Source organism: Carcharodon carcharias, chromosome 31 (assembly GCF_017639515.1).
Source record: "Carcharodon carcharias isolate sCarCar2 chromosome 31, sCarCar2.pri, whole genome shotgun sequence".
NCBI lineage: Eukaryota > Metazoa > Chordata > Chondrichthyes > Lamniformes > Lamnidae > Carcharodon > Carcharodon carcharias.
Genome location: NC_054497.1, coordinates 16,058,618 through 16,085,257, shown reverse-complemented (window position 1 = coordinate 16,085,257; position 26,640 = coordinate 16,058,618). Strand labels below are relative to the sequence as shown.

The 26,640-nt window shown below is 41.2% G+C and overlaps 1 protein-coding gene across 8 annotated transcripts in view; it reads left to right on the top strand.

Annotated features, from left to right (window-relative positions):
* The window catches only part of LOC121271737 (RNA binding protein fox-1 homolog 1-like), a 312,146-nt gene that overhangs the window by 194,529 nt on the left and 90,977 nt on the right, over positions 1 to 26,640 (top strand). The window contains exon 1 of one of the 8 annotated variants that reach the window (XM_041177948.1): positions 23,934 to 24,085. The exons of the other annotated variants lie outside the window; for them this stretch is intronic. Within the exon in view, the coding sequence (XP_041033882.1) occupies positions 24,059 to 24,085 (27 nt within the window). The 5' untranslated portion in view covers positions 23,934 to 24,058. Of the gene's footprint in view, positions 1 to 23,933; positions 24,086 to 26,640 lie in introns of those variants that run through there. 8 annotated transcript variants of the gene reach the window in all.

Genomic DNA, 26,640 nt, shown 5'->3' with positions numbered 1-26,640 from the left:
AACTTTCTTTTTTCTTTAACAGCTGGCTCTATTACTTTTTCATGTATAAGGACTGAATTGTGCATGCAATGGTTTATTTCAATTACTTTTGCTCTAAAAAGGGCTTCATCGTGAGCTCTGTTAAATGTGGCACTTTTCATCCCAGCAAGATTACACTCACCCTAGCAGTGGTATTTCAGTCCTAGAAATAACCCTGGGCATGTGAGCAATGCCACAGGTATAAATTTCTGTTTGCACTGTGGTACTCATGGGTTTAGGATAAAGCAGTCTGCTTCACATGGATGGATATGCTCAAGTTTTACATATGGTCATAGTGACACCAATAAGTTGGAAAGTTTCACTGTGTGTGTTGTAGGTTTCTGAAGTTATGTCACGCATTGGTTTCTGGGCACTCTATCAACTTTGGCTGGTGCGCTGGAGCTAACACCATTGCTCTGGTATTGAGTTGTCTACTCGAGTGTGTATTGCTGCAGGTGAAGTACAGTTTAGCTGCTCAAAACAAGGAAATGTGCAAGAAATTCACACAGCTACTGGTGTAAATTCAAAAGGCCTACCATACTAATATTATGAAATGCACCAGATGACTAGCCTTGATCAAAATGTCCAAGATTTTGCAATCCTATTGACCACCTTTGCTCTCAACTGTATCTTTGGCATTGCTTGGTGGGGCAAGATCACCAACTCAGGATTAGCGTGCTTCAGGACCTCCATCAGCATATACTTATTAATAAGCCATTGACGTCTGTAATGGCTCAGCCATGTTCATTGGATGGATAATGGGTGTATACCCTTAGGACCCCTGTGAGTGTGATATGAAGATGGCAGACATCAAAACAGACAACTGGGTGAAAGCAGCTAATGGCCAGGACTCTGGAGGCTGACTGTTCGGAGGAACGTCATAAGAGGTTGGGAGAAAGGGAAAGCTCAGCTGGCTGAGAAAAGGGCCCAGAGAAAATAGAGGCCAGCAAATCTTGTACCATCTCCGGAGGCTGACTGTTCGGAGGAACGTCATAAGAGGTTGGGAGAAAGGGAAAGTTCAGCTGGCTGAGAAAAGGGCCCAGAGAAAATAGAGGCCAGCAAATCTTGTACCACCTCGGCCACCTACATTCATCTGTAGCAAATGCGGCAGTGGCTGCCATGGCAGACTAATGCTCCTGAGCCACACTGGATGATGTTTAAAACTGAGTTGACCACAACGACGCAAACCATCATCTCAGGAGGCGCTAGGCTGCCAGGGAGCTGAAGAATAGCAATGGCTTAAACCTGAATCTTTCAGCCGGTAAATGATATATAAAGGCAGTGTACCTTCAAACTTTTAAAAAAGTTTGAGTAGTTTTACATGAACATTCACTTCACTCTTGGAATACTTTTTCAATGTGTAACATCAGACTGTGGTGGTTGGCCCTACATGGTAAATGGTGTGCGTGCACTGTTCCTAGCTCTAAGATTAGGCAGGAAATTTCAGTGTTGAATGGAATATATTAAACAGATGCTGCATAGTATAATGTTTAAATGTGTTGAAGAATTTTGTTTACATGAAAGATAATCTGAAGTTGAAAGTGTTCAGGGAAAAGTGTCCCTTCAGGGGATGGACTGAAGAGAGAGCTAGCCATCAGCCTTCTCTGGATTGTATGTTGCCAGGCGAGAAAAAATCGGTTGGGAGTCAAACTCTTAATAACCATCTAATAACCATTTAGGAAAGTGTGTGGTTGAAAACAGCTTTGAGACACTGTTATGCATTCCACAATTGAATAGCCAATTAACACACTCAATCTAGGCTCATAGATGAAGAATTAGCCAGTAAGACAAGATGTCTGATGGTTGCCAATGTCCCTGAAGCAGTTCCCTAAACAAGTCCGAATCATCAATAAAGGAGAGAAGAGAGCCACTACAATACACTGATACTTTGTGTTCGTTTTCAAGTTTGGTTAATCTAATGAAGGTTTAAATAACAAGTGAACAAATTCTTTCTGGTTTGGAGGACAGTATCATTTGATCTCTTATTCCTAAGCAGCTCCTCGGGTTCAAGGATGACTTGCTTCCATTTAGGTTCAAAGGGTTCTGAAATGGCTGATAAGTCCAATGCGTGACATGTGGAGTCTGCCACATGGAGAGCAGGTGCTCCTTGAGGGGTTGGGTAGATAGATTGGACGTTTGTGCGCTCCTTCCAATGCCTCCACTTTGCCTCTTCATGTTCCCAAATGAAGTCTCTGTTATATATCAAGAATGCATAGCAGTCTCTTAATATGTTCAGTGCCTTTCCGACTGGGAGAGGATGCTGCTATTGGACTGCCCTCTTGCACTGGATTTGGAGGATCTTGAGGAACCGCTGATGGTACTTCTCCAGTGCTTTGAGGCATCTGCTATAATCCATCCAAGTCTCCAAAGTATATAGGAGCGTGGGGAACCACTACTGCCCAATAAGCATTGACCTTAGTCTCAGGTTTGAGACCCTGGTCCTCAAATGCTGTTCCTCAGTTGGTTGAAGGCTGAGTTGGCACATTGGAGGTGATGATGAATTTCGTCATCTATGTCTGCCTTTGTCAAGAGTTGGACAAAGCTGGACACTGTTATTGGTTATGAGAACATCCTCTGAATTCCTAAAACACCTTGGCCCATGGGCCCAATTAGTTACAAGGATCATATGTGAAGCAAGACTTCAAAATCCTGGCACATACCTAAAATCATCGGCCTCCCAAAGCCAGGCAAAGACCCAAAATTACCAACAAAAACAAAAAATGCTGGAAAAACTCAGCAGGTCTGACACCATCTGTGGAGAGAAAGACAGAGTTAACATTTCAAGTCTGTATGGTTCTTCTTCAGATTACACTTCTTGATTACTGTCAAGCTACTGGCCAATAACTCTGCTATCAGTATGCTTCAAGGTAGTAGAGCCCCTAATCCTACAGTGGATCAAGCCAGAAGTGAAGAACATCCTGAGTGCAAACCAAATAGGCTTTCAACAAGGAAGAAGCACATGTGATTAATGTGAGGGCCTGATCACTATCATTGAAAATGTCTTGCAAAGAATCTTAAAATGGGTAATTTTCCTTGACCTCACTGCATCGTACGATGCAGCCTTGCACATTGGTCTACTTGTCAAAATATCAAGCGTTCTCCCTCCCAGAGTTACTGACTGCTCTGGGGCAGACAGTTCAGGATCCATATGACAAAATTAGACTAGCACCTGGAGGAAACAGATGAATGAGTTACCCCAGGGGTCTGTCTTAGCCCCAATCCTGTTCAACTTGTACACCAACAACCTACCCCCCCCAACCTGGTCCCAGAAGTTTATGCAGGTGACTTCTGCTGTGGGATACAGGCTTAGATTTTCCCTGTGCTTGAAGATGCATTAAAATGATATTGCAAAGCTGGCTGACTACCGTAAGACATGATTCCTAAAACTGAGCGCCAGTAAAACAGCCTCTAGCAAGTTCCAGCTTCACAATGTCAGCACTAAGAGGGAACTGAACGTTATCCTGGATGGCCAGAGACTGAAGCACGGTCTCCACCCTGTTCATCTAGGCGTCACCCTTGACAGGTCCCCCACATACAGACAGCACCTCATCAAGGCTGCAGAAAAAAATAACCTCCACTGTAAACTGGCCAGTAGCTCATGGGGATCACAGACCAAGACCCGAAGGACCTCTACTCTTGTCACCACCTACTCGGCTGCAGAATACTACGCACCAGTATGGTTCCAATTTGCCTGCACTAAATTTATTGATGTGCAACTCAACTCAACAATGTGCATCGTTACAGGTACTCTTCGATCAACTCATCTCACCTGGCTCCCAGTCCTGAGCAACATTGACTCCCTGTGCCACATCAGGAGGGTAACTGCAACAGGCAGGCTGCTGAAGAAGATCTGTTCCAACTCGAGCCTGCTTTTATTCAAGAACTTTGTCAACCCATCAGCAGTACATCTTCCCTCAGGCCACCCTATATGGTTAAACCCATCAGACTGAGGATTAACAGCTGAGAAACTATGGCAGGAGGATTGGCAGGAGAAAACATCAATCATAAACCACTCTCTCATCATAGACCCCACTGCTTGTCTAGCTAGCTTTGATCTCCCATGACGACAGTGGGTCCTTTTAAATTGATCCCAGACTGGCCAAGGGCTCTATGAAGCCACCCAAGATCAGTGGGATCACCAAGACCATCCAGGCTGCAGCTGTGGTGCAGTCCAAACAATGATTCACATTGCCAAGGAGTGTCCGCTGACGAAACTTGAGGCAAGTTTGAAGAACTCCATCAACCCACTGACAAGGCTATTGCTTGGCTCTGAAATGATGCAAACAGTAAATAAATAAATTCATTGAGAGGAGGCTCCAAAGATATGAAGTATCGGCCACATTTTCCAGGACCTTGCCCTTGATCTGAATCAACGGGGGTCGGTATTTTGCTATGTCAGCTGTTGGAAAAGGACCTTGGTCTCTGCAGCAAAGAGAGAGAGTCAAGACAGCTGTGTTGCCTGGCCGTTGCCAGGGTCCAGGACATTTGCTCAGGGCTGGAGAGGAACTTACAGTGGGAGGGGGAGGGTCCAGTTGCCGTGGTCCATGCTGGTACCAACGACCAAGGATGAGGAAAGAGGTTATGCATAGTCAGTATGAGGAGCTAGGCACCAATTAAGAAGCATAACTCAAAGGTAATGATCTCTGGATTATTACCTGAGTCACATGCAAATTGGCATAAGGCAAATAAGATTAGAGAGATGAATGTGTGGATAAAGACGGGTGTGGGTGAAGTGGGTTCCAGTTCATGGGCACTGGTACCAGTACTGGGGAAGGTAGGCTGTCCCATTGGGGCGGCCTACACCTGAATCATGCTGGGGCTGGTGTTCTAGTGAGCCACATAACTAGGGAAGTAGAGAGGGTTTTAAGCTAAATAGTGGGAGCAAGGGATCAAATTTGGGAAGATGTGGTTACCCAAAAGTGAGAGAAAGATACTAATATGGGAAATGATAAACAGATCATGAAAGGAAGGGACAGAGAGTACAAATCTAAGAGGAAATCAGATAAGGCTAGATATTACAAAAATAATAAGAGAACAAAACAAAGCCTCCGTATCTGAATCCTCATAGCATTCAAAACAAAACAGATGAACTGATAAAGCAAATAGAAATAAATCAGTACAATCAGTTAGCTGTTCCAGAGACATGGCTAGGGAGGTGATGGTATTGTCACTGGATTAGTACTCCAGAGACCCAGGATACTTCTCTGGGGACCTGGATTGGAATCCCACCATGGCAGAATTCAATTTTTTTAAAAAATCTGGAATTAAAAGTCTAATGATGACCATGAAACTATTGTCGATTGCTGTAAACCCATCTGGTTCACTAATATCTTTTAGGGAAGGAACTCTGCTGTCTTTACCACAGCAATGTGGTTGAATCTTAAATGCCCCCTGAAATGGCCTAGCAAGCCACTTAGTTCTCAAGGGCAATTAGGGACTGGCAATAAATTCTGGCCCAGCCAGCAACGCCATATCCCATGAATGATTTTTTTCAAAAAGTAGATTGGGATCTGAATTTGTGACATTTAGGAAGGACAGGAAGCTAGGAAAAGGTGGACAATTGGCTCTGTTACTTAATTATGGTATTAACACATTAGAGAGGGATGACTTAAGTTCAATAAGTCAGGATGTAGAAGCAGTTTGGTTTGCAATGAGAAATGATAAAATGAGTGGTGTACAAGCCCCCTAATTGTAACTACATGGTAGGACAGAGTATAAAGGAAGAGATAATGGCACAGCAATAATCATGGGTGATTTTAATCTACACAAATTGGAAAAATAAGATAGCATAGATGAGTTCATAGAATGTTTTCGGGATAGTTTCTAATGCAGAGGTAGCCACGAGCAAGAATTCATTGCGTGTATTTGGGACAGTTTCCTAGAAAAATATGTTGTGGGTCCAACCAAGGATCAGGCTATTTTGGATCTGGTTATGAGTAACGAGGCAGGTTTAATAAATGATCTTGGAGTAAAAGATCCTCTAGGAAACAGTGACCATAACATGGTGGAATTCAGCGTTCAGTTTGAGTGAGAAACTTAGTTTGGAAACATCAGTGCTAAACTTAAATAAGGGTAATTACAAAGAAATTGAGGGCAGAGTTGGGTGGAGTGGACTGGGACAGTAGCTTAGGAGAAAAGACGGTTGATGAACAATGGCAGACGTTTAAGAAAATAGTTCATGACTCACAACAAAAATATATCCCAGTGAGGAAGAAGGATTGTAGGAGGAGATAAACCAGCCATGGTTAAGCAAGGAAGTTAAGGGTAGCATCAAAGTGAAAGAAAAAGCATACAATATGGCAAAGATTAGTGGTAAGCCAGAGGATTGGGAAATTTTTAAAAACCAATAGAAGATGACCAAATAATAATAAAGCGGGAGAAAATAAACTTTGAGGGTAAACTAGCAAGTAATATAAAAACGGTCAATATCGGCCCCTTAGAGAATGAGGCTGGGGAACTAGTAATGGGGAACCAGGAAATGGCAGAGGAGTTGAATAAATACTTTGCATCAGTCTTCACAGAAGAAGACTCTAATAGCATACCAAAAATACTAAATAATCATGAGGGAAAGGAGTGGGAGGAAATAAATACAATAACTATCACTGGAGGAAAAGTATCAGGAAAACTAATGGGGCTAAAGGCCAATAAGTCACCTGGACCTGATGGGTTACATCCTAGGAAACTAAGGGAAATATTGCAGAAATAGTGGATACACTGGTAGTAATCTTCCAAGAGTCCTTAGATTCTGGAAAAGTCCCAGAGGATTGGAAAACTGCCAATGTAACATCCTTTTGCAAAAAGGGAGGGACACAAAAAAAACCAGTTAGCTTAACATCTGTCAATGGCAAAATGTTGGAGTCTATTATAAAGGATGTAATAGAGCATTAAGAATTACATAGTCTAATTAAGCAGAGTCAGCAAGGCTTCATGAAGGGGAAATCATGCTTGACAAGTTTATTAGAATTCTTTGAGGAGGTAACAAGCAGGATAAATAAAGGGGAGCCAGTCGATGTAATATATTTGGATTTCCAAAAGGCGTTCGATAAGGTGCCACACATAGGGCTACCTAATAAGTTAAGAGCCCATAGTGTTGTGGGCAGTATATTAGCATGGATAGAGGACTGGCTAACTAATAGACGACAGAGAGTTGGGATACAGTGGGCATTTTCAGGATGGCAACCTGTAATTAGTAGAGTACCACAGGGTTCAGTGCTGGGGCCACAATTAATTATAATATATATTAATGACTTGGATGAGGGAAGTGAATGTACTATCGACAAGTTTTGGGATGACACAAAAATAGGTGGGAAGGCAAGTGGTAAGGATGACAGAGTCTACAGAGGGATATAGACAGGTTAAGCGAGTGGACAAAAATGTGGCAGATGGAATATAATGTTTGAGGTTATGCATTTTGGCAGGAAGAATAGAGGCGATTGAATATTAGTTAAATGGAGAAAGACTAAAGAAAGCTGCAGCACAGAGGGATTTGGGAGTCCTTGTGCATGAATCCCAAAAAGTACAAGTTCAGCAGATAATAGGTATGGGAAATGGAAAGTTGGCCTTTATTTCAAAGGGAATGGAGTATAAAAATAGGGAAGTCTTGCTAAAACTACACAAGGCACTAGTTAGACCACACCTAGAATACTGTAAACAGTTTTGGTCCCCATATTTAAGGAAAGATATACTGGCATTGAAGGCAGTCCAGAGAAGGTTCACTCGATTGATCCCAGGCATGGAGGGGTTTTCTTATGAGGAGAGGTTGAGTCAGTTGGGCCCGTACTCATTGGATTATGAGAGGCGATCTTGTTGAAACATATAAGATTCTTAGGGGGATTGACAGGGTAGATGCTGAGAGGTTGTTTCCCTCTGTGGGAGAGTCTAGGACCAGAGGGCATAATCTCAGAGTAAGGGGACGCCCATTTAAAACAGAGATGAGGAGGAATTTCTTCTCTGAGCGTAGTGAATCTGTGGAATTCTTTACCGCAAGGTCAGTAGAGGTTGGGCCGTTAAGTATATTCAAGGCTGAGATAGCTATTGGTAACTGTTGAGCTTTATATCGCCATTACACCAAATGTCAGCTTGGCTTAGTTGGTTGCAATCTTTTCTGAGTCAGAAGGCTACATAGGTTCGAGGTCCATTCGAGGACAACTGTCCTATGTGGTACTGAGGCTTCATTTCTCTTTTCCAGTGTAGTGTTTCCATTGCAAGTTTAAAATGTGGTCCCCTAACTAATGTTACTTCGTTGATCAAAAACAAATTAACTGACCATTTGAATTTTTGCTGTGTTGTTTGTGTAGTCTTGCTATGTGCAAAATGGTTGCTACGTTTATTTGAATGTTAAGTGTTTTGAGTATTTTCTCAAAGGGGCGATATAGATGCCTGCCTTATTTTTCTTATGTGACAATTTCCATCATCATTGGGTTGTACTATATGTTGTATCATTTCTGCTGCACTTACTGTGCCTGTCATATGAACAGAAGAAAACCTAAAGAAACATTTTTTTTAATGTATTCATTCTGAACAATAAATAATTGGCAGTGAAATTGAGGCTGCAGTTCAGTTTTGGGAGTTCTGCTGATGTCACAAACTAGTCAAGGTTTTTTAGGTAGCTTATAACCTTTACAAATGGCCTTTATTTGCACTGTTGCCACATAATGCACAGCAAGAAATTACTTCTGTTTCTTTTCCCAGCATGAGATTTCTGTCTTTTTGAAATATGTGTTATCTATTACAACTGCACCATCTGACAGTTCAATAATCTATAATACATACAAATTTTATATTATGAAATATCTGCAGATAATTCCTAAATATTGTAAAATTGTGAAAATATAGTGGTTATCTTGACAACTCTTCTATAGGCAGTAGCTGGGCTATCAACCAGGAAGCTCCCAACTTAAATGCCTAGTCACACATGATGTCCTCAGTGACTGTGGCCTTGGTGTATTATCCCTCCTTGCTCTCTTCAGCTTCTGATGCGATCAACCCTACCATCATCCTTCTGTGGATTTCCACTGTTGTCTGATCAGTTGAGATTGCCGCCTGTTGGCACCTGTAGCCAGAGCATATCCTTTTGTCTGTCCTAAACTGTTATCTCAGAAGATTCCCCCAAACATGTGTATTGGCTGCTTTCTCTTCCTTATGTGCTTCTGCTGCTTAGGGATATCATCTGCAGTCATGGGGTCACTTTTCATATTCCTGCTGACAATATCCATCTCTACCTCTTCACTGCCCTATCTAGCAATCCAGCCTTGGATAAGCCACAATTTCCTCTGATTAAACATTGGGAATATTGAAGTCATCGGATTCAGCCAGTGCCACAAATTCTATTCCTTTGTCATGAGATGTGTGTCTCATCCCAGCCACTGTTTGTAATGTCATAATTGATCCCAAATTGAGTTTCTGACGCCATACACATATCATCACAAAAACCGCCTAATTCTTTCACTATAACATTGTCTGCCTCTGCCTTGGTTTTCACGTATGCCTTTCTCACTTCCAACTTAACAACAACAACAGTGCTCTCCTGGCCAGCCTCCCATCCTCCATAAACTTCAGTTAATCCGTTGCTGCCCAATATGCCACCAGTGCCCCCAAACCTCAATTTTAAAATTATTCCACTTAAAACTCTTCATAGCCTTAGCCATCCCATAAACTCCTCCACCCAACTTTCACCCTACCCCCACTCACTCCGATCCTGCCCCAGAATTGGTGCTAGAAGCGCCTCAGCCCTGCTTTTTGAAACTATTTTCCTAAACCTGTCAGGCTTGCCTGCCATTCTTCTCCCCACCCCCTCAAAATCTTTCTCAAAACTCATATTTTTGACATTGCTTCACTACCTTCATATGATAGCCATTTAGACCAGTAAAAACCCAGGTCTTGTTTGTCCTGACATAGCTGATAGCGACTGTTTTACTGAAAGCAGCCTCAATACTTCTGGACTAGGGAATGGAAAAATCAGCCATGCTTCTCAGACGTGTTTGCTATCTGTGACCTTACTGGAACAAGAGTGTGAGTAAAAGCTTAGTGTTGGTCACATTGTGTTCAGTGATGAAGTTCTTCACTGGAAATGGCTGTCAGCCCTCACTTTTATCATTGTACCTGAGCGCAGGAACTAACTTCTAAGCTGCGTATCTTCCTATATTTTAGCAGTTGTTTAATATCAGTGGGTGCAAGTCTGCAGCCTATTCGAGTGTTCAGCTGGCCTTTCGTCAACTGCATGAAGTTGCACGAGGTAATAGCTGGAAAAGTCGATGTCACTGCTTGGCCTGAATGATTGATTGAATCCATGCCAGTGAAATTATTTCTAGGCTAACAGAATTTCACTTCATTCTGAGACATTTACCCTTATTTTATTTGCACAGTTCATAAAGTGTAAGGATCAAGCACTGTAGCTGTAGCATTTTTCTGCCAGTGTCAACCACCTGCGTTTAAGTGTTTGCCTTAAAAAAAAGTATTTTCCAGTTTTAAAGTCGGGGGAGTGAGAAATAATTGTAGTGTAAATTATCAAACGTTTGCAGGAAGTGCTGGCACCTTTTAATAGGCAGGGCTGTGTGCAATCTGTTCAGCAAAAGTAGCACTAGTTTAATACTTAGAAATGTAGAAGATTTTCTTTTTAGTTTGTGGAGATTTGCGCTCACCTACTCTGCTAGGTCTCTGTGTGCCCTTTTAAAAGGTCATTTCTATAGTATGGAAAAGTGAAATGGATAATTTACAATGCCCAATTGACGCCGAGGAACTAGATAGTTGGTGTGATATCCTGTTCTAAAACAGGGAGATCTCGGTTCAATTTCTGAATTGCAGATTTAGCTAATTTCATCTGCAGCAGTGGAGGGAAGAGGGTTACATTTTTAAAAATTCATGAATGGGATGTGAATGTCGCCGGCTAGGTCAGCATTTATTGCCCATCCCTAATTGCCGTTGTTCAGAAGGCATTTAAAAGCCAACCACATTGCTGTGGGTCAGAGTCACATGTAGACCGGACCAGGTAAGGACAGCAGATTTCCTTCCCTAAAGGACATTTGTGAACCAGATGGATTTTTACAACAATCGGCAATGGTTCCATGGTCATCATTAGACCAGATTCCTGTTGAACTCAAATTCATCTGTAGTGGTGGGATTCAAACTTGGGCTCCCAGAGTATTACCCTGGGTCTCTGGATCACTAGTCTAACGACAATACCACCATGCCATCGCCTCCCCTTACTGATTGTACTTAAGGAAGGGGGAAAATGGGCCATATCCTGACCACTATGCAATGGTTCCTCTTGAAAAGCGCATGGTGTGAACAGCAATTAGGACAAGACTGGGAGTAGCTGTAATGCCCTTCATGGCCAAACTGTCTGCCAGTGCTCACTGACTCAGTCACATGAATTATGGCTACTTGAAAGAGTTACCAAAAGGTGTAATATATAAAACAAAACCAACTTCAAAATACCTGTGGGTTATAAGGTAAGAAGCAATTCCATAGAAGTATTGGATCATATTTTAAGGAGCCTGTGAATTTAGCAACACTTATGGCTCTGTACATTATGAAAGACACACCAGTATTGGCATAGAATCTATTTAACTGTAAGTTCCATTCTTGCCAGTCGATAAGAGATTGGTCTGAGTGCGACCTCGATGCTGAGATTTTTCATCACAGGAAAGGTTAAACAAGGCATCTTGTTTGCTGACCGATAAAAGATTGATTTTAGCTTATGCATTATTGTCCAGTAACAGTCTCCAAGAACTTGTCTTATTTTTATCCAATAATCAGAAGAAGGTTGAGTACAGTTTGTTAATTGACTGCATTGGTAGATGAGATCAAGATATTTGCATATTTGATTATTGGTGGCATATATCATAAACTGAAGAGAAATTATAAAGTTGCCAGTAAAGATCTTGTCACTTTGGCTGTCCTTATGGCTCAGTAGTTAAGTGTCCCACATGGTGTGCTGCACAGATATTCCATACAAGTAGGTTTTAGATTTGAACTATCGACATTACTGTTAACTATTTATGTATATTAAGGAAGTGTGTTGATTGCCCTAGTACTAATCTCAGGTGAGGATGTGAAATAATAGATGTGCAGCTGTCGGTTACCCCAGTGGGAGTGGATAATGCAGAAGAGAATGCACTTGGATTCCTTTTCATTATCCAGTTACTCTGTATGTTTATGTAAAAGTTGGTGCCTCCTGTGATCAAGTAGCCTGTTAACACTCACTATTGAAGCTGACAGGTAAAATGGCCGTGTAGATGAATACTGGATAATACCCTTGGAAGTGAATTGAAGCAAGTTGTCAAATTCAGGTGAGAGAGGAGAGAAAATATACTTTTCCTGATGTCAGATTTCTCACATTATCTTCGTTGAAGTCTGGAATGTGAGTTTGGAACATGCAATGATTAGCTTTATCTTGTCCAGTACCTGCGTTACCTCCCCTAGATGATCAATCTTTGTGCAGGAGTCCAGACGCAGTATTTGAGCCCTTCACTGCTAACTCCATACCTGACTGGTGGTCACATATACTCACTTCCACCAGGAAATGCTAGCTGCACCTTGCGTTTCAGTAGTTTTCCAGTGCTTAGTATGTAGCCACATACACCAGGATGGGCAATTAAGCAAGATACCTGAGATTCTGTCACTATTGAATCGTCCACCATTGTTTTTAAGAAGGGAGAAATTTGGCTTGAGCTTTAATTGAATATACTTCCCAGGCTTTACAAATAGAGACATAGGGTATAAAAGTTAAAAAGTTGCTTTTGAGGAGATGTAGGTGTAGTGATAATGCCATTGGATTAGTAATCCAGAAGCTTGGGCTATTGCCCTGTGGACACTGGTTCCAATCCCAGCACGACAGCTAATAGAAGTTAAATTCAATCCAAAAAATCTGGAATTGAAAGCTAGCCTCCATAATGGTGACCATGAAACTCATTTATTGTCATAAAAATCCATCTGGTTCACTAGTGTCCCTTAGAGAAGGAAATCTGCCATATTTACCTGGTCTGGCCTACATGTGACTCCAGACCTACAGCGATCCTCTGAGATGGCCTCATAAGCCACTCAATTCAAGAGCAATTAGTGATGGACAACAAATGCTGGCCTTGCCAATGACACCCACATCCCATCAAAGAAAAAAATTATGGTGAACCTTTAGAACACTGCTTCGACTTGACTGGGAATATTATGTCTAATTCTGAGCACTAGACTTTAGGAATGATGTGAAGAGGGTGTAGAAAGATTTATAAGAATGGTTCAAGTAGTGGGAGACTTTAGTTACAAGGATATATGGATTGGCAATGCGAGAGCTATTCTCTTTAGGGAAGAGAAGGTTGAGAGGATATTTGTTCAAAGTCATAAGGGATCTGTTGGTGGAAGTGTTGAGAACCAGAGGACACCAACTTTAAGGTGAATGGTAGAAGGACCAGAGGTGACAAGACAAGACTTGTCAGCAAGTGGTTAGAAACTGGAATTCGCTGCCTGAGAATGTGGTGGGGGCACATTCAATTATGGCTTTCAGCAGGGAATTGGATAATTATCTAAAGAGAAAAGACTTGCAGGACTCCGCAGAAAAGGCTGAGATATGTCTCTATTTGTAAAGCACGGGATCCCACACGCCTTCCTTACTGCTTTCCCAACCAGTCCTGCCACCTTCAACAATTTGTGCGCGTTATCCTCAGATTCCTCTGCTTTTGAATGCTCCTAGATAAGGTTTTCAATGTCTATATCATGGCATTTTGACCATCACTGAAGTAAATATTGAGAGCCCTGAGTAGCTGAATAGCTCTTACAGAGAGCCTGCACAGACACAATTGGCCAAAAGGACTCCTGTATTGTAATTATTCTGATTCTAGGACTATGCAAAGCTGTTTCTTTTTGATTTTAGTTGTTTAAGCTTTTATTTATTTTGAATCTCAGCATTCATTTCCCTCCTGACCGTAATTTTGCAATGGGGCTTCTTCAACTTATAATGACAAACCTTGAAGTTGAAATGCCAATTTCATTATACCCTTGGTTATATCGCTATTAGTGTGTGCAATTTCAGATAACAAAAATGGAATTGTTTAGAGATTAAATATTTAAGGTTCAAAATGACCCTCCTGGTTTGTTTATTTGAAAGTGAATAAAGACAATTGTGATTTAAAAAAAATTAGTCCATCTTTATAAACCTGAAAGTTTCGGCTTTCAAATTTTGTCTTCCTTGAGGTGGATCACCTAATTCTTTTTTAAATTCCTTCATGGGATGTGGGCGTTTTGGCCAGGCCAGCATTTATTGCCCGCCCCTAAATTTCCAGTTGCTACTTTCAAGTTGATGGTGGTAGAGGAAAGCTGTTGTCTATTGCTTTTGTGTGTATTGATCTTTTCTACTTTCTTGTGTTAAATAGTTTGATCATAGAAGTCCCTGAATGGCTTACTGGGTGGTGTGGCATAATTGAATGGTAAGAAAAGGATTAGGCCATTCAGCTCCTTGAGCTTGTTCTACCATTTAATCAGATTATTGCCGAGCTATATCATAGCTCCATACATTCACTTGGGCTCCATATCCTTAATTCCCTTAACTACCAAAAAATCTATCCATGTTGGATTTAAAATTATTAATTGAACTAGCATCTATTGCTTTTTTGTGGAAGCGAGTTCCAACACTTCTCTGCCCTCTACATGAAGCAGACCATTTAGGACTGAAATAATGAAAAATTCCTTCACCTTGTGAACCTTTGGAATTCTCTACCCCAGAAGCCTATGGATGTTGAGTGATTAAGTATATTCAACATTGAGATCAATATACTTCTGGACCAAAAGGAAATCAAGGAATATGGCAATAGGGCAGGAAAGTGGAATTGGGGCTGAAGATTTGCGATGGTCTTATTAAACGGTGCAGCAGGCACGAGAGGCTATATGGCTTGCTCTTACTCCTGTTTCTTAAGCTCCTAATTTATGTACCAAGTGGCCTGATTTTGATTTTAAAGTTATGGCCCCTTGTCCTAGGCTGTTAACACAGGGAAAATTATTCTCTCTATCTACCTTAAGAATTCCTTTCAACGACTAAAATAATATAACAATCAAATGACTCCGCAACTTTCAATATTGCAGAGGTTGCAAGCATAGTTTACGTAATCTCTCCTCATAATCTAACCCTTAGAGCCCTGGTAACAATCTGATGAATCTGTGTGATGCTCCTTCTAAGGCCAGTGTATGCTTCCGAAGGTGCAATGCCCAGAACTGTACAGAATACTGCAGATATAGTCTAATCAGGGCTTTTATTTGCCTGCAGCAAAACTTCTCTTTCTATTTTGTAGTGATAATTCATAATTTGATTAGATTTGGCATAGTTATGAAAAAAGACAGACCCAGAGTAGAAACCTTAATTTGGGGAAAGACGAATTTTACAAAGCAGTGATGTGATTTGGCAAAAGTGGACTGGAAATTTAAAGGTATATGAGTGGCAGAACAATGTGACTCAATAAAGGAGGAGATGAAGAGGGTTCTAAGCAAATTTGTTCCTACAAAGAAAATAAATGGAACTCCCATATCTAGACCTCCTATATGTGAAGGAAGAGATAGCATAGAATAAGGCAAAAAAAGGGAAGCTTTAGTTATAGAGTCAGAGGTCTACAGCACGGAAAAAGGCCCTTCAGCCCATCAGGACTGCGCCGGTCAAACAAGTTCCTAACTATTCTAATCTCATTTTCCAGCACTAGGTCCATAGCCTTGTATGCCATGGCATCGCAAGTGCACATCCAAATACTAAAATGTTATGAAGGTTTCTGCCTCTACCACCCTTTCAGGCAGAGAGTTCCAGATTCCCATCACCCTCTAGGTGAAAAGATTCTTCCTCACATCCCTCCTAAACCTCCTGCCCCTTACCTTAAATCTATGCCCCTTGGTTACCGATCCCTCCACCAAGGGGAAAAATTTCTTCCTGTCTACCCTATCTATGCCCCTCAATTTTATACATCTCAATCATGTCCCCCCTCAATCCCCTCTGCTCCAGGGAAAATAACCCCAATCTATCCAATCTCTCCTCATAACTAAAACTCTCCAGCCCAAGCAACATCCTGGTATATCTCCTCTGCCCTCTAGTGCAATCACATCCTTCCTATAATGCGAATTCTAGAACTGCACGCAATACTCTAGCTGTGGCCTAACCAGCGTTTTATACAGTTCTAGCATAACTCCCTGCTCTTATATTCTATGCCTCGACTAATAAAGGCAAGTATCCCATATGCTGCCTTAACCACCTTATCTACCGGTCCTGCTACCTTAAGGGACTGGAAGACATGCACACCAAGGTCCCTCTGATCCTGAGTACTTCCCAGGGTCCTACCATTCATCGCGTATTCCTGTACCTTGTTTGTCCTGCCCAAGTGCATCACTTCACATTTAGCCAGATTAAATTCCATTTGCCACTGATCAGCCCATCTATATCCTCTTGTAATCTAAGGCAATCCTCCTTACTATTTATCGCCCCACCAATTTTCGTGTCATTAGCAAGCTTACTGATCAACCCTCCTACTTCAAGTCCAAATCGTTTATATATACCACAAACAGCAAGGGACCCAACACCGATCCCTATGGAACCCCACTGGACACAGACATCCAGTCACAAAAGCATCCCTTGACCATCACCTTCTGCTTCCTGCCACTCAGCCAATTCTAGATCCAATTTGCCAAATTATCTTGGATCTCATGTGCTCTTACTTTTGTCATCAGTCTCCCATGTGGGACCTTATCAAAAACCTTGCTGAAGTCCAGGTAGACTACATCAAATACATTGACTTCATCTACACACCTGGTCACCTCTTTGAAAAATTCAATCAAATTGGTCGGACACAACCTCCCCTTAACAAAACTATGCTGACTGTCCTTGATTAATCCCTGCCTCTCCAAGGGTAGATTAATTCTGTCCCTCAGAATTGCTTCCAATAGTTTCCCTGCCATTGAGGTTAGACTAACTGGCCTGTAGTTCCCTGCATTATCCATTCCCTTGAATAATGGTACCACATTAGCTGTCCTTCAGTCCTCTGGCACCTCTCCTGTGGCCAGAGAGGAATTGAAAATTATTGCCAATGCCCCTGCTATCTCCTCCCTTGCTTCACTCAACAGCCTGGGATACATTTCATCCGGGCCTGGAGATTTATCTATTTTTAAGCCTGCCAGACCACTTAGAACCTCCTCCCTTTCTGTGCTAATTTCTTTAATGATATTGCAGTTCTCCTGCCTGATTTCCATACCCATGTCGTCCCTCTCACTTATGAACACCGACACAAAGTATTCATTTAGAACCCTACCTGCGTCTTCCGGCTCCACGCACAAATTACCACTATGGTCCTTAATGGGCCCTACTTTTTCCCTAGTTATCCTCTTACTCTTAATGTACTTGTAAATAACTTTGGGTTTTCCTTTATTTTACCTGCCAATGTTTCTTTGTGACCCCTTTATCCCTCCTAATTTCCTTTTTAAGTTTCCCCCTCCCCCCTACACATTCTATACTCCTAGGGCTTCCACTGTTTTGAGCCCTCAGTATCTACCATAAGCCTCCCTTTTTCTCTTTTTCCAATCCAATATACCCCTCGACATCCAGGGTTTCCTGGATTTGTGTCCCACCCTTTATCTTTACTGGAGTATGTTAGCCCTGTATTCTCTTTATTTCCTTCTTGAATGAGTCCCACTGCTCTGATGCAGATTTACCTAAAAGTAGCTGCTCCCAGTCCACTCTAACCAAATCATATCTGATCTTATTAAAATCGGCCTTCCCCCGATTTAGAACTCATCCTTGTCCTTTTCCATAACAACCTTGACTCTAATAGAGTTATGATCAGTATCTGCAAAATGTTCCCCCATTGATGCCTCTAACATTTGCCCAGCTTCACTCCCTAAAATTAAGTCCAGGACCGCGCACGCGCGCACCCCCCTCCCCCCACGCTATGTAGTGCGTAAAAAGCTCTCCTGGATGCATTTTAAAAATTCCGCTCCCTCTAAACCTATCACACTATGACTAACCCAGTTAATGTTGGGGAAGTTGAAATCCCCCACTATTACTACCCTGTTATTTTTACACTTCTCTGAAATTTGTCTACATGTCTGCTCTTCTATTTCTTTCTGACTGTTTGGGGGCCAATAGTACACTCCCAGCAATGTGATTGCTCCTTTTTTTTTGTTTTTCAGTTCTACCCATATGTCTTCATTTGAGGAGCCTTCTAAGATGTCATCCCTCCTTACTGCTCTAATTGAAACCTTGATCAATATTGCAATACCCCCTCCTCTTTTACCTCCTTCCCTGTCTTACCTGAAGACCCTATATCCTGGAATATTGAGTTGTCAATCCTACCCCTCTCTCAACCATGTATCTATGACAGCAACGACATCATACTTCCATATGTTAATTTGTGCCCTCAACTCATCTGCCTTATTCATCAGACTCCTTGCATTAAAATTAATACCATCCTACCTTGCCGAACTCCCTTGTGCTTTAATTGGCCTATAATTACTACGCCTTCCAGACTCACTTGCACTCTCTTCTAATTTTGGCTGTGCAATTCCCCCTGCTGAACCTCCTCTCAGGATCCCAGCCCCCTGCCAAGATAGTTTAAACCCTCCCAACAGCACTAGCAAACCTCCTCACAAGGATGTTAATCCCATTCCGGTTCAGGTGCCGTCCGCCTTGTACAGGTCCCACCACCCCCAGAAACGGTCCCAATGTCCCAGAAATCTAAAGCCCTCCCTCCTGCGCCATCTCTCCAGCCACACATTCATCTGGACTACCCTCCTATCTCTATACTCACTTGCGCATGACACTGGTAGCTAGATACTGAGAGCTCAATAATGCAGCAAGCCTAGTAGAACACCAAAGTGCTGAGGTGAAATTAGAAAGGAAATTAACAAAGCTAAGAGAAGATATGAAGAAGAAGTTGGGAATTAAAATCAAGCAAAACCTAAAGCTCTTTTATAGAGATCAAAAAAGTAACGTCGTGTGGAGGCAGAAAATGTGGGCATGATTGTTAAGCAATACTTGGTGTCTGTCTTCGCAAAAGAGGGGGATGAAGCAGACATGTAGTTAAGGAGGAAGAGTATGAAATATTGGATGGGATAAACTTAGTGAGAGAGGAAGTATTAAGGGAATTACTATCTTTTAAAGTACATAAATTGCCAGGCCCAGATGAAATGTATCTCAGGCTGCAATCCCCTCTGGCTCCAGGCATGGTACGGGAGGACTCCTAACGTTGCATTATTGTTTTAAAAAGTGAGGAAGTGATAGACCATGAAATTACACGCCAGTCAACCTAACCTTGGGTGTGGGCAAATTATTGGAAAAAATACTGATGGACAGTATAAATTGGCATTTAGAAAGGCACGGATTAATTAAGGGTAGTCGGCAGGATTTATTAAGGGAGGATCTTGCTTGACTAACTTGATTGAATTTTTTGAAGCGTAATAAGGAAGCTTGCTGAGGGTAGTACATTTGACATGGTCTGTTTGCATTTTAGCAAGACTTTTGACAAAGTCCCAAATGGCAAACTGGTTGGAAAAGTAAAAGTAAAATGGGATACAAGGGAAAGTGGCAAGTTACACCCAAAATTGGCTTAAGGCAGGAAGCGACGGTTAATGTTCAATGGATGTTTTTGTGCCTGGAAGGCTATTTCGAGTGTGGTTCCACAGGACGCAGCTCAAGTCCCTTGCTCTTCCTGGTCTATATCAATAATTTGGACTTAAATGAAAGAAGCATGATTAAGAAGATTGCAGATGGTACAAAAATTTTCTGAATGTCAAATGGAATTCAATCCGAAGGAAACTGAGGGAGATTTATTTGAGGTGCATAAAATTGAGGGGCCTAGATAGAATGGATGAAAAAGAACTATTTTCCTTAGCAGAGAGATCAGTAACCATGGGGCATAAAATTAAAGCATTTGGTAGAAGGAATAGAGGGAACTTAAGAATTTGTTTCAACCAGAGCGCAGTAAGGAGTCTTGAATTCATTGCCTCAAAAGGTGGTAGAGGTAGGAACCCTTATTACATTTAAAAAATACTTGGATCTGCACCTGCAGTGCCATAATCTACAAGACTACAGACCGAGAGCTGGAAAGTAATATTAGTCTGGGTAGTTCTTTTTCAGCTCTCTCAGACCTGATCGGCCACATAACCTCCTTTGCCAAAAATTTTCCGTGCTTCTATATTCTAGTCCTCTTACATACAGAGGCTAATATTCTGTTAGCCTTTTTGATTATTATTTGGCTTTCATTACAAGAGGATTTAAATACAGGTGTAAGAATGTCTTGCTGCAGTTATATGGGGCCTTGGTGAGACCTCACCTGGAGTATTGTGTACAGTTTTGGTTCCCTTATCTACAGAAGGATCTACTTGCCTTAGGAAAAATGCAACAGAGGTTCACCAGATTAATCCTTGGGATGGGAGGCGTGTTTTATGGGGAGAGATTGAGGAGACGGGTCTGTATTCCCTAGAGCTTCAAAGAATGAGGGGTGACCTCATTGAAACCTACAAAATTCTTAGAGTATGACAGGGTGGATGTAAATAAAATGTTTCCCTTGCTGGTGAGTCTAAAACCAGTGGACATAATCTCAGGATAATGGGTAGGCCATTTAAGACTGAGATGAAGAGGAATTTCTTCACTCAGAGGATGGTGAATCTTTGGCATTCTCTATCCTAGAGGATTGTGGAAGCTCATGTTCAAGACAGAAATCAATAAATATCTGGAGACCAATGACATCAAGGGATATGGAGATAGCACGGGAAAGTGGCATTGAGGTAAATGATCAGCCTTGATCAAATGGAATGGCGGAGCAGGCTCGACAGGCCGATTGGCCTAGTCTTGTTCCTATGTTTCTAGTTGTACCTGGCTACTACATTTTAGTAACCTGTGTACATGGACCCCTAGATTTCTTTAGACCTCCACTCTTTGTAGATTTTCACTGTTTAAAAAAAAATTGCACCTATTCTTTTTTGGTTCAAAAATGGATGATCTCACATTTATCTCTTGAAATCTATCTGCCACAGCTTTTCCCACTTCGATCAACCAGTCTATCAGTGTCTCTTTGTAATTTTATGCTCCTGTCTATACCATTCACTATTACACCAAACTTTGCATTGTTAGCAAACTTGAATATGTGGTTCACTAAAACAAAAACAGAGTTACCTGGAAAAACTCAGCAGGTCCGGCAGCATCGGCGGAGAAGAAAAGAGTTGACGTTTCGAGTCCTCATGACCCTTCAACAGAACTTGAATATATGGTTATCTATTTTGTTAATTTAAGTCAATTATTAAAAATCACAAATAGTCGATGCCCCATGCATTTTTGTTGAACATTTTGAATTGTTTCTTTAAATGTTTCCCACTGTTAATTTACCTCCATACCTTTTAGTCTATTTACCCAATTAACCTTAGCCAGTTCTCCCCTCATAGCTATGGAATTGGCATTGTTTAAGTTTGAGTTTTATTTGCGATTGGAGTATGTCACTTTCAAACTAACTTAGAATTGAATGTTGTTATGGTCATTATTTCCCAGTGGATCTTTTACTATGACATTACTAATTAACCCTGCTTCATTGTACAATACTAGATCCAAGATAGTTTTATCTCCAGTTGGCTCCAAGAAACTGTCACAAAAACATTCTACAAACTCACCACCTAGACCATTCTTGCCAAATTGATTGCCCACTCTATATGAAGATTAAAATGCCCCACAATTATTACATTTCCTTTGTTACAGGCTCCAATAATTTCTTCTTTAATGCTCTGCCCAACGGTATAACAATTAGGGCATATCATTCCTGGTTTTACCTATGTTGGTTCCCGTATGGCTTACAACAACTAGATCCTCCCACACCAGGTTTCTCTCCAGCCATGAGGAGATGTCCTTAACCCTGGCACTGGGCAGGCATCACAACCTTTGGAGCTCCCTGTAGTGGCTGCAGAGAGGAGTATCTACTCCCCTACTATACTGTCTCCTATCATTACCACATTCTTCTTTGCTGCACCCACTTGAATGGCAACCTTCATCATGCTGCCATAGTCAATCCACTCATCCACCTTGCAGTCCTTCTCATCCACGCAGGTAGCAAGCACTTCATACAATTAGACAAAGTTGGAGGCTGAGGCTCCTCCATCACTGCATGCTGATTCCCCTTACCTGCCTGACTCACAGTCACACCCTCCTGTCCCTGACCAAGTTTAAAGTTCTGCCCATCCTAAGGGATGTGACCGCCTCCTGGAATAGTGTCCAGGTAATTTTCCCCCTCCCTGATGTATCACATTGTCTGCAGCTCTGCCTCCTGCTCAAAGACTCTGAGCTGAAACTCCTCAAGTCGCAGACACTTAATGTAGACATGTTTGACATGGATCTCACTGATGTGCAGGAGCTCCCACATTCTGCAGTCGCAACACATCACCTGCTCTGCCATCTTTATTAGTGTTAGTTATTATGTGTTAATTAATTACTTTTCCTTAATTGATTTATAATTAATAAACCCCACTGCTCCCAATAACCTTTGCTGCTGCTAGTAGACCTTAATACTACCAATATAACTTACAATTATTGATAAATTATTGAAAGATAAAGGAGCAAATTACCAAACAATGACTTATCTGTTTCCCTGTGACCTCACACTTTGATTGTTACTCCCCTCCCCTGCTGTTTTCAGACTCCTTTCACTGTTAATGGTTCTGCTCCTCTGTCTCACTGTCAATGGTCCCGCTGCTCCTTTCACACTGTTTTAAACAGTTTACATCTGGTTCTAAAGTCCCTTCATTACCCTTGTCTCCTTTTCTTCCAAAGTAATTGTAAAAACTTTGTTAATCCTGATATCCCTTGCAACTTGCTTTTCATGGTCCCTAATGGCACCATGTAGCCAGGAAGCAATAGCCTATAAGTATTGGCATACTGTAATTATTCTTGATGTTTCTAGGCTAGAGGGAGTGAGGGTGGGAATCAGGTGGCATTTTTGCATTTAGTTGCTATCCAGTGACCCCTGTAGGAAGTGATTGTGTGCCCTGTCATGTGCAAAATCCCTTGTGTGCCCAAGGTTAACTACCCTGCTGACTGATTCACACTGGAAGATTTGCCTCTCAGTAAGACACTGCCTATGGCAGCACTCCTGGAAGCCTAAACTGGCAAGAGTGAGCGTCAAGGAGAAATTTACATAAGTGGAATGATTGCATTGGGCTTCTGGGTTTTGCAGTTTCAAATTGAACTTTTTTTTTCAGTAGTTGCTCATGGGCCATAAATAAGAAAATATGCAAGCTAAGTGCTCATTTTAATAACTACAGTGCAAAGAGGCAAAAAATGAACTTTCCACTGCAACCACCCCCCCGCCAAACCCCAAAGCCAAAACATGAAACGAAACTATATAACTTTTTGTCCATTAGAGCCACTCCAGGAGGATTTCAGTATGGGTATCTTATTTAGCCCAAAGTTGTACGGTAAGCGGGCAAAATGCTTTGAAGAACTGCTCTTTGTCTGGATACCTTTTAATAACGTCTGTTTGGAAAAATGTGGTATCTGTTTGATACATTGTTTCAGCTATTAAAAGATTAAATGAGAAATTGGAGAAATTTTGTGAAATGTCTAAAAAGCAAGGAATTCAGATGATACTGACATACGGGTGGACTTTCAATGAGGTACTTCAGGTCTTTGTAAAGCATTAACATATGGAGGAAGGAAAAACTTTGAGTTTCTAAATGAAGAAAACATTTTTTCCCCACATGGTAGGTAAGATGTTAAATCTAAAATATTTAGTCTTGGCATAATAAGCAGCTGCATGTGGAAATGCCGTCTTGATTCACCTCAGGGAGTGCTGGGAGAACGCAGACATTGGGCTGGCTTTGCTGCTTTTTCTTTCTGTGAGGATCAGGTATCGGGTTAGGAGACAGTGGGGGGAGTGGCTAGTTGTGATTAATAGCCCATGGCATGCAAGGCGGAGCCCGCACGAGCCATCTGGCCAAGATCTGGGAGTTGCTGTAGGGGAGATAACAGGAGAGGAAAGAGAGGGGCCAATCTGTGTCTGAAAGTCAAGCTGAAACAGGGATTACTCACATTTGCTTTACTTGGTTTATGGAGAGAAAGACGATGGTTTCACAGGTACACCTTGCAGCCTTTTAAGCTGCTATTGTCCGTGAATGTTTGTAGAAAGTGTGTGTTTAACCATGTGCCTGTGCTGTGCAATTTGTATTTGTACTGAATGAATCATTGCTTCTATTGTCTGCCGAGCTCTGTTCGTTCTGCTGGTTATCAGGGAGGCTGCTTGCGTTCCTTGTGCTTTCCATATCCTCGGCCATCAAAACTTGTAAAATGCACCAAAAAAATCAAACCTTTTTTAAAAAAATAAATAAATCTGTCTCTGATCAGGTTACTAAAAACCAGAATCATTTGAACAGACTAGGCTGAATGGTACAGTAAAAATACACAGATGTTTGGTGCTGTGTAAAACCGGAGGTTCAGCAGTCTATTTATTTAAGGAACCCTTTCTCCTTGTCTGTATACTGCAGTCGTTGAGACAAAGCACAGGATTGTTAACCCTCTGCATGCTAAATTTTCGTCTCGTGTTAGTACATGTATGGTCTTTGCCGTGCATTTCCAGAAATCGTATTAACCTATAATGGAGAAATGTAGAGAACCATAGCCTATGTGCTATATACTCTAAATAAACTTTAAAAACAGCCTTTCTGTTAGAAATCAGTATTACTGCCTAGTTCTTCCTTAGGGTCAAATAATTTAAAGGTTGGTAGCTCCATTTTCATAATGACATTTTTGGGCACATACAAGATTATAGTCATTGAGGAGACTGCAATACATACAAGGTTTTAATATTTAGAGTTGTTTTAGTAATGCCATTGCTTTTTTTTCTGACTTCATATCCCAATCCAGTAAGTGTGGATTTATATTTGAGCAAGTGGGTGTAGGCCCTTTCCCTTCTGATCTTTAGCAAACACAAAAGGTATCAGCTGGGTTTTAAAAACATGTACACAGGATCCATTTGTGCTTGGAAATTCAAACTAAAGCTATTGACCTTTTTTGAATACTGATATTTCATCTAATACAGTTTCATAATTTATGGAAAATACCCTTAAGTGTTGGTTGTTTTCCTTGCATTTTCTGCAGAGAATGCCGCACACTTTTATGTTATTTCATTAATCACACAAAGAAGCAACAGCAATGTTTTCTGCAACCTGGAGAATTTGGTTTAGGAGGCATTTTATCCAAAATAGGATAGGATCCTGCTGATGAAGAACTTTAATGAAAGAAAGCAGCATTTGCTACAAAACACAGCCATCTTGACACACAGTGCCTCTGTTACCTAAAAAAAAATTGCCCTTTTTACATTGTTTGAAAGAAAAGGGATTTTAATTTGAAATATTAAAATTCTAGTTATATTGAGTATTTTTGAATTTAATGTAACTCATTATAATCCCATCCATCCTAGAATTTTGGTTGAGTTATTTAATTTTGTCATTTGCAATTAGTATCATATCCCACATGAAAGATTTAACTGATTATTTAAACTGAGGCATATAGTTACTGTTTTAAATTTCACCCGGCACACACTGATTTTTAATTCAGACCTAAAGCACTGAACTTCTTTTAAAAGATTATGAACCATGAAACCAGTATAGAAAATGCAGTCAAACACATGTAATTATACCCTCAATATTGTCCAAGCAGTATGGGATTTCCAGGTACCAGTTTAAGAATGATAGGGAAGGTAAAAAATCACCACAGCTTCTATTCCTAAATGTTATTCAGTAATCTTTGCTGGATATTGAACATTAGAACATAAGAAATACAAGCAGGAGTAGACCATATGGCCCCTCGAGCTTTCTCCGCCATTCAGTACAATCATGGCTGATTATCTGAGTTAGCTCCACTTTCCTGCCTGCTCCCCATATCCCTTGATTCCCTGAAAGACCAAAAATCTTTTTTGTGTGTGTATATACACTTGGATTGGGCTAGGCTACCATGGCTCTCCACAGTTAAATAGCCTGGTAACACCTGTTATCTGGAATGGACACTTCAGAGCAATATTAAAGGCTGCAGGCACATGGGAAATTAAACCTCTGCAAGATTCAGCCTTTCAGAGCAGGAGAGAGGAAGCATTGATTTCATTGATACTAGAGCAGCACTATAAGTACATTCAAAACAAATGTTTTGCTGATTTTGCTACATTTAACAGCCAAAACAGCTTTGGTTATGTTAGCTGATTAAAATCTTCCCATTTTAAAGGATGACTTTGGAAATGCTGCAGTGGAAATTAATAATTGCTGGTAATTTAGGTGGCTGTGGGATAAGTCTTAGAAGGGAAAGTATCCTTGGATCATACTTGGTCAAAAGGTCCGTCTATGCTTTTGTCAAGATTTCAGATAGACAACATTACAATGTGTGCATTTACCCATGATAGATAACCAGACATAATGTCTTATTTCTTGACTCCTGTATATGCTGATTGCTGAATATTTGCACAATGCAATTTGGTTGAACTTTGTTGAGTTGCATACCAGTTTACCAGGGAGTGGCAAATATAAGATTAGGCAGTACTCAGATGGGTTTTGAAACAGTCAGTGAGGTGACAAAATACAATCCCAGAAAGCTGATTTTGGGGAGTCTCAACCCTTATACTACTTCCAGTGCGGTTGAGTAAA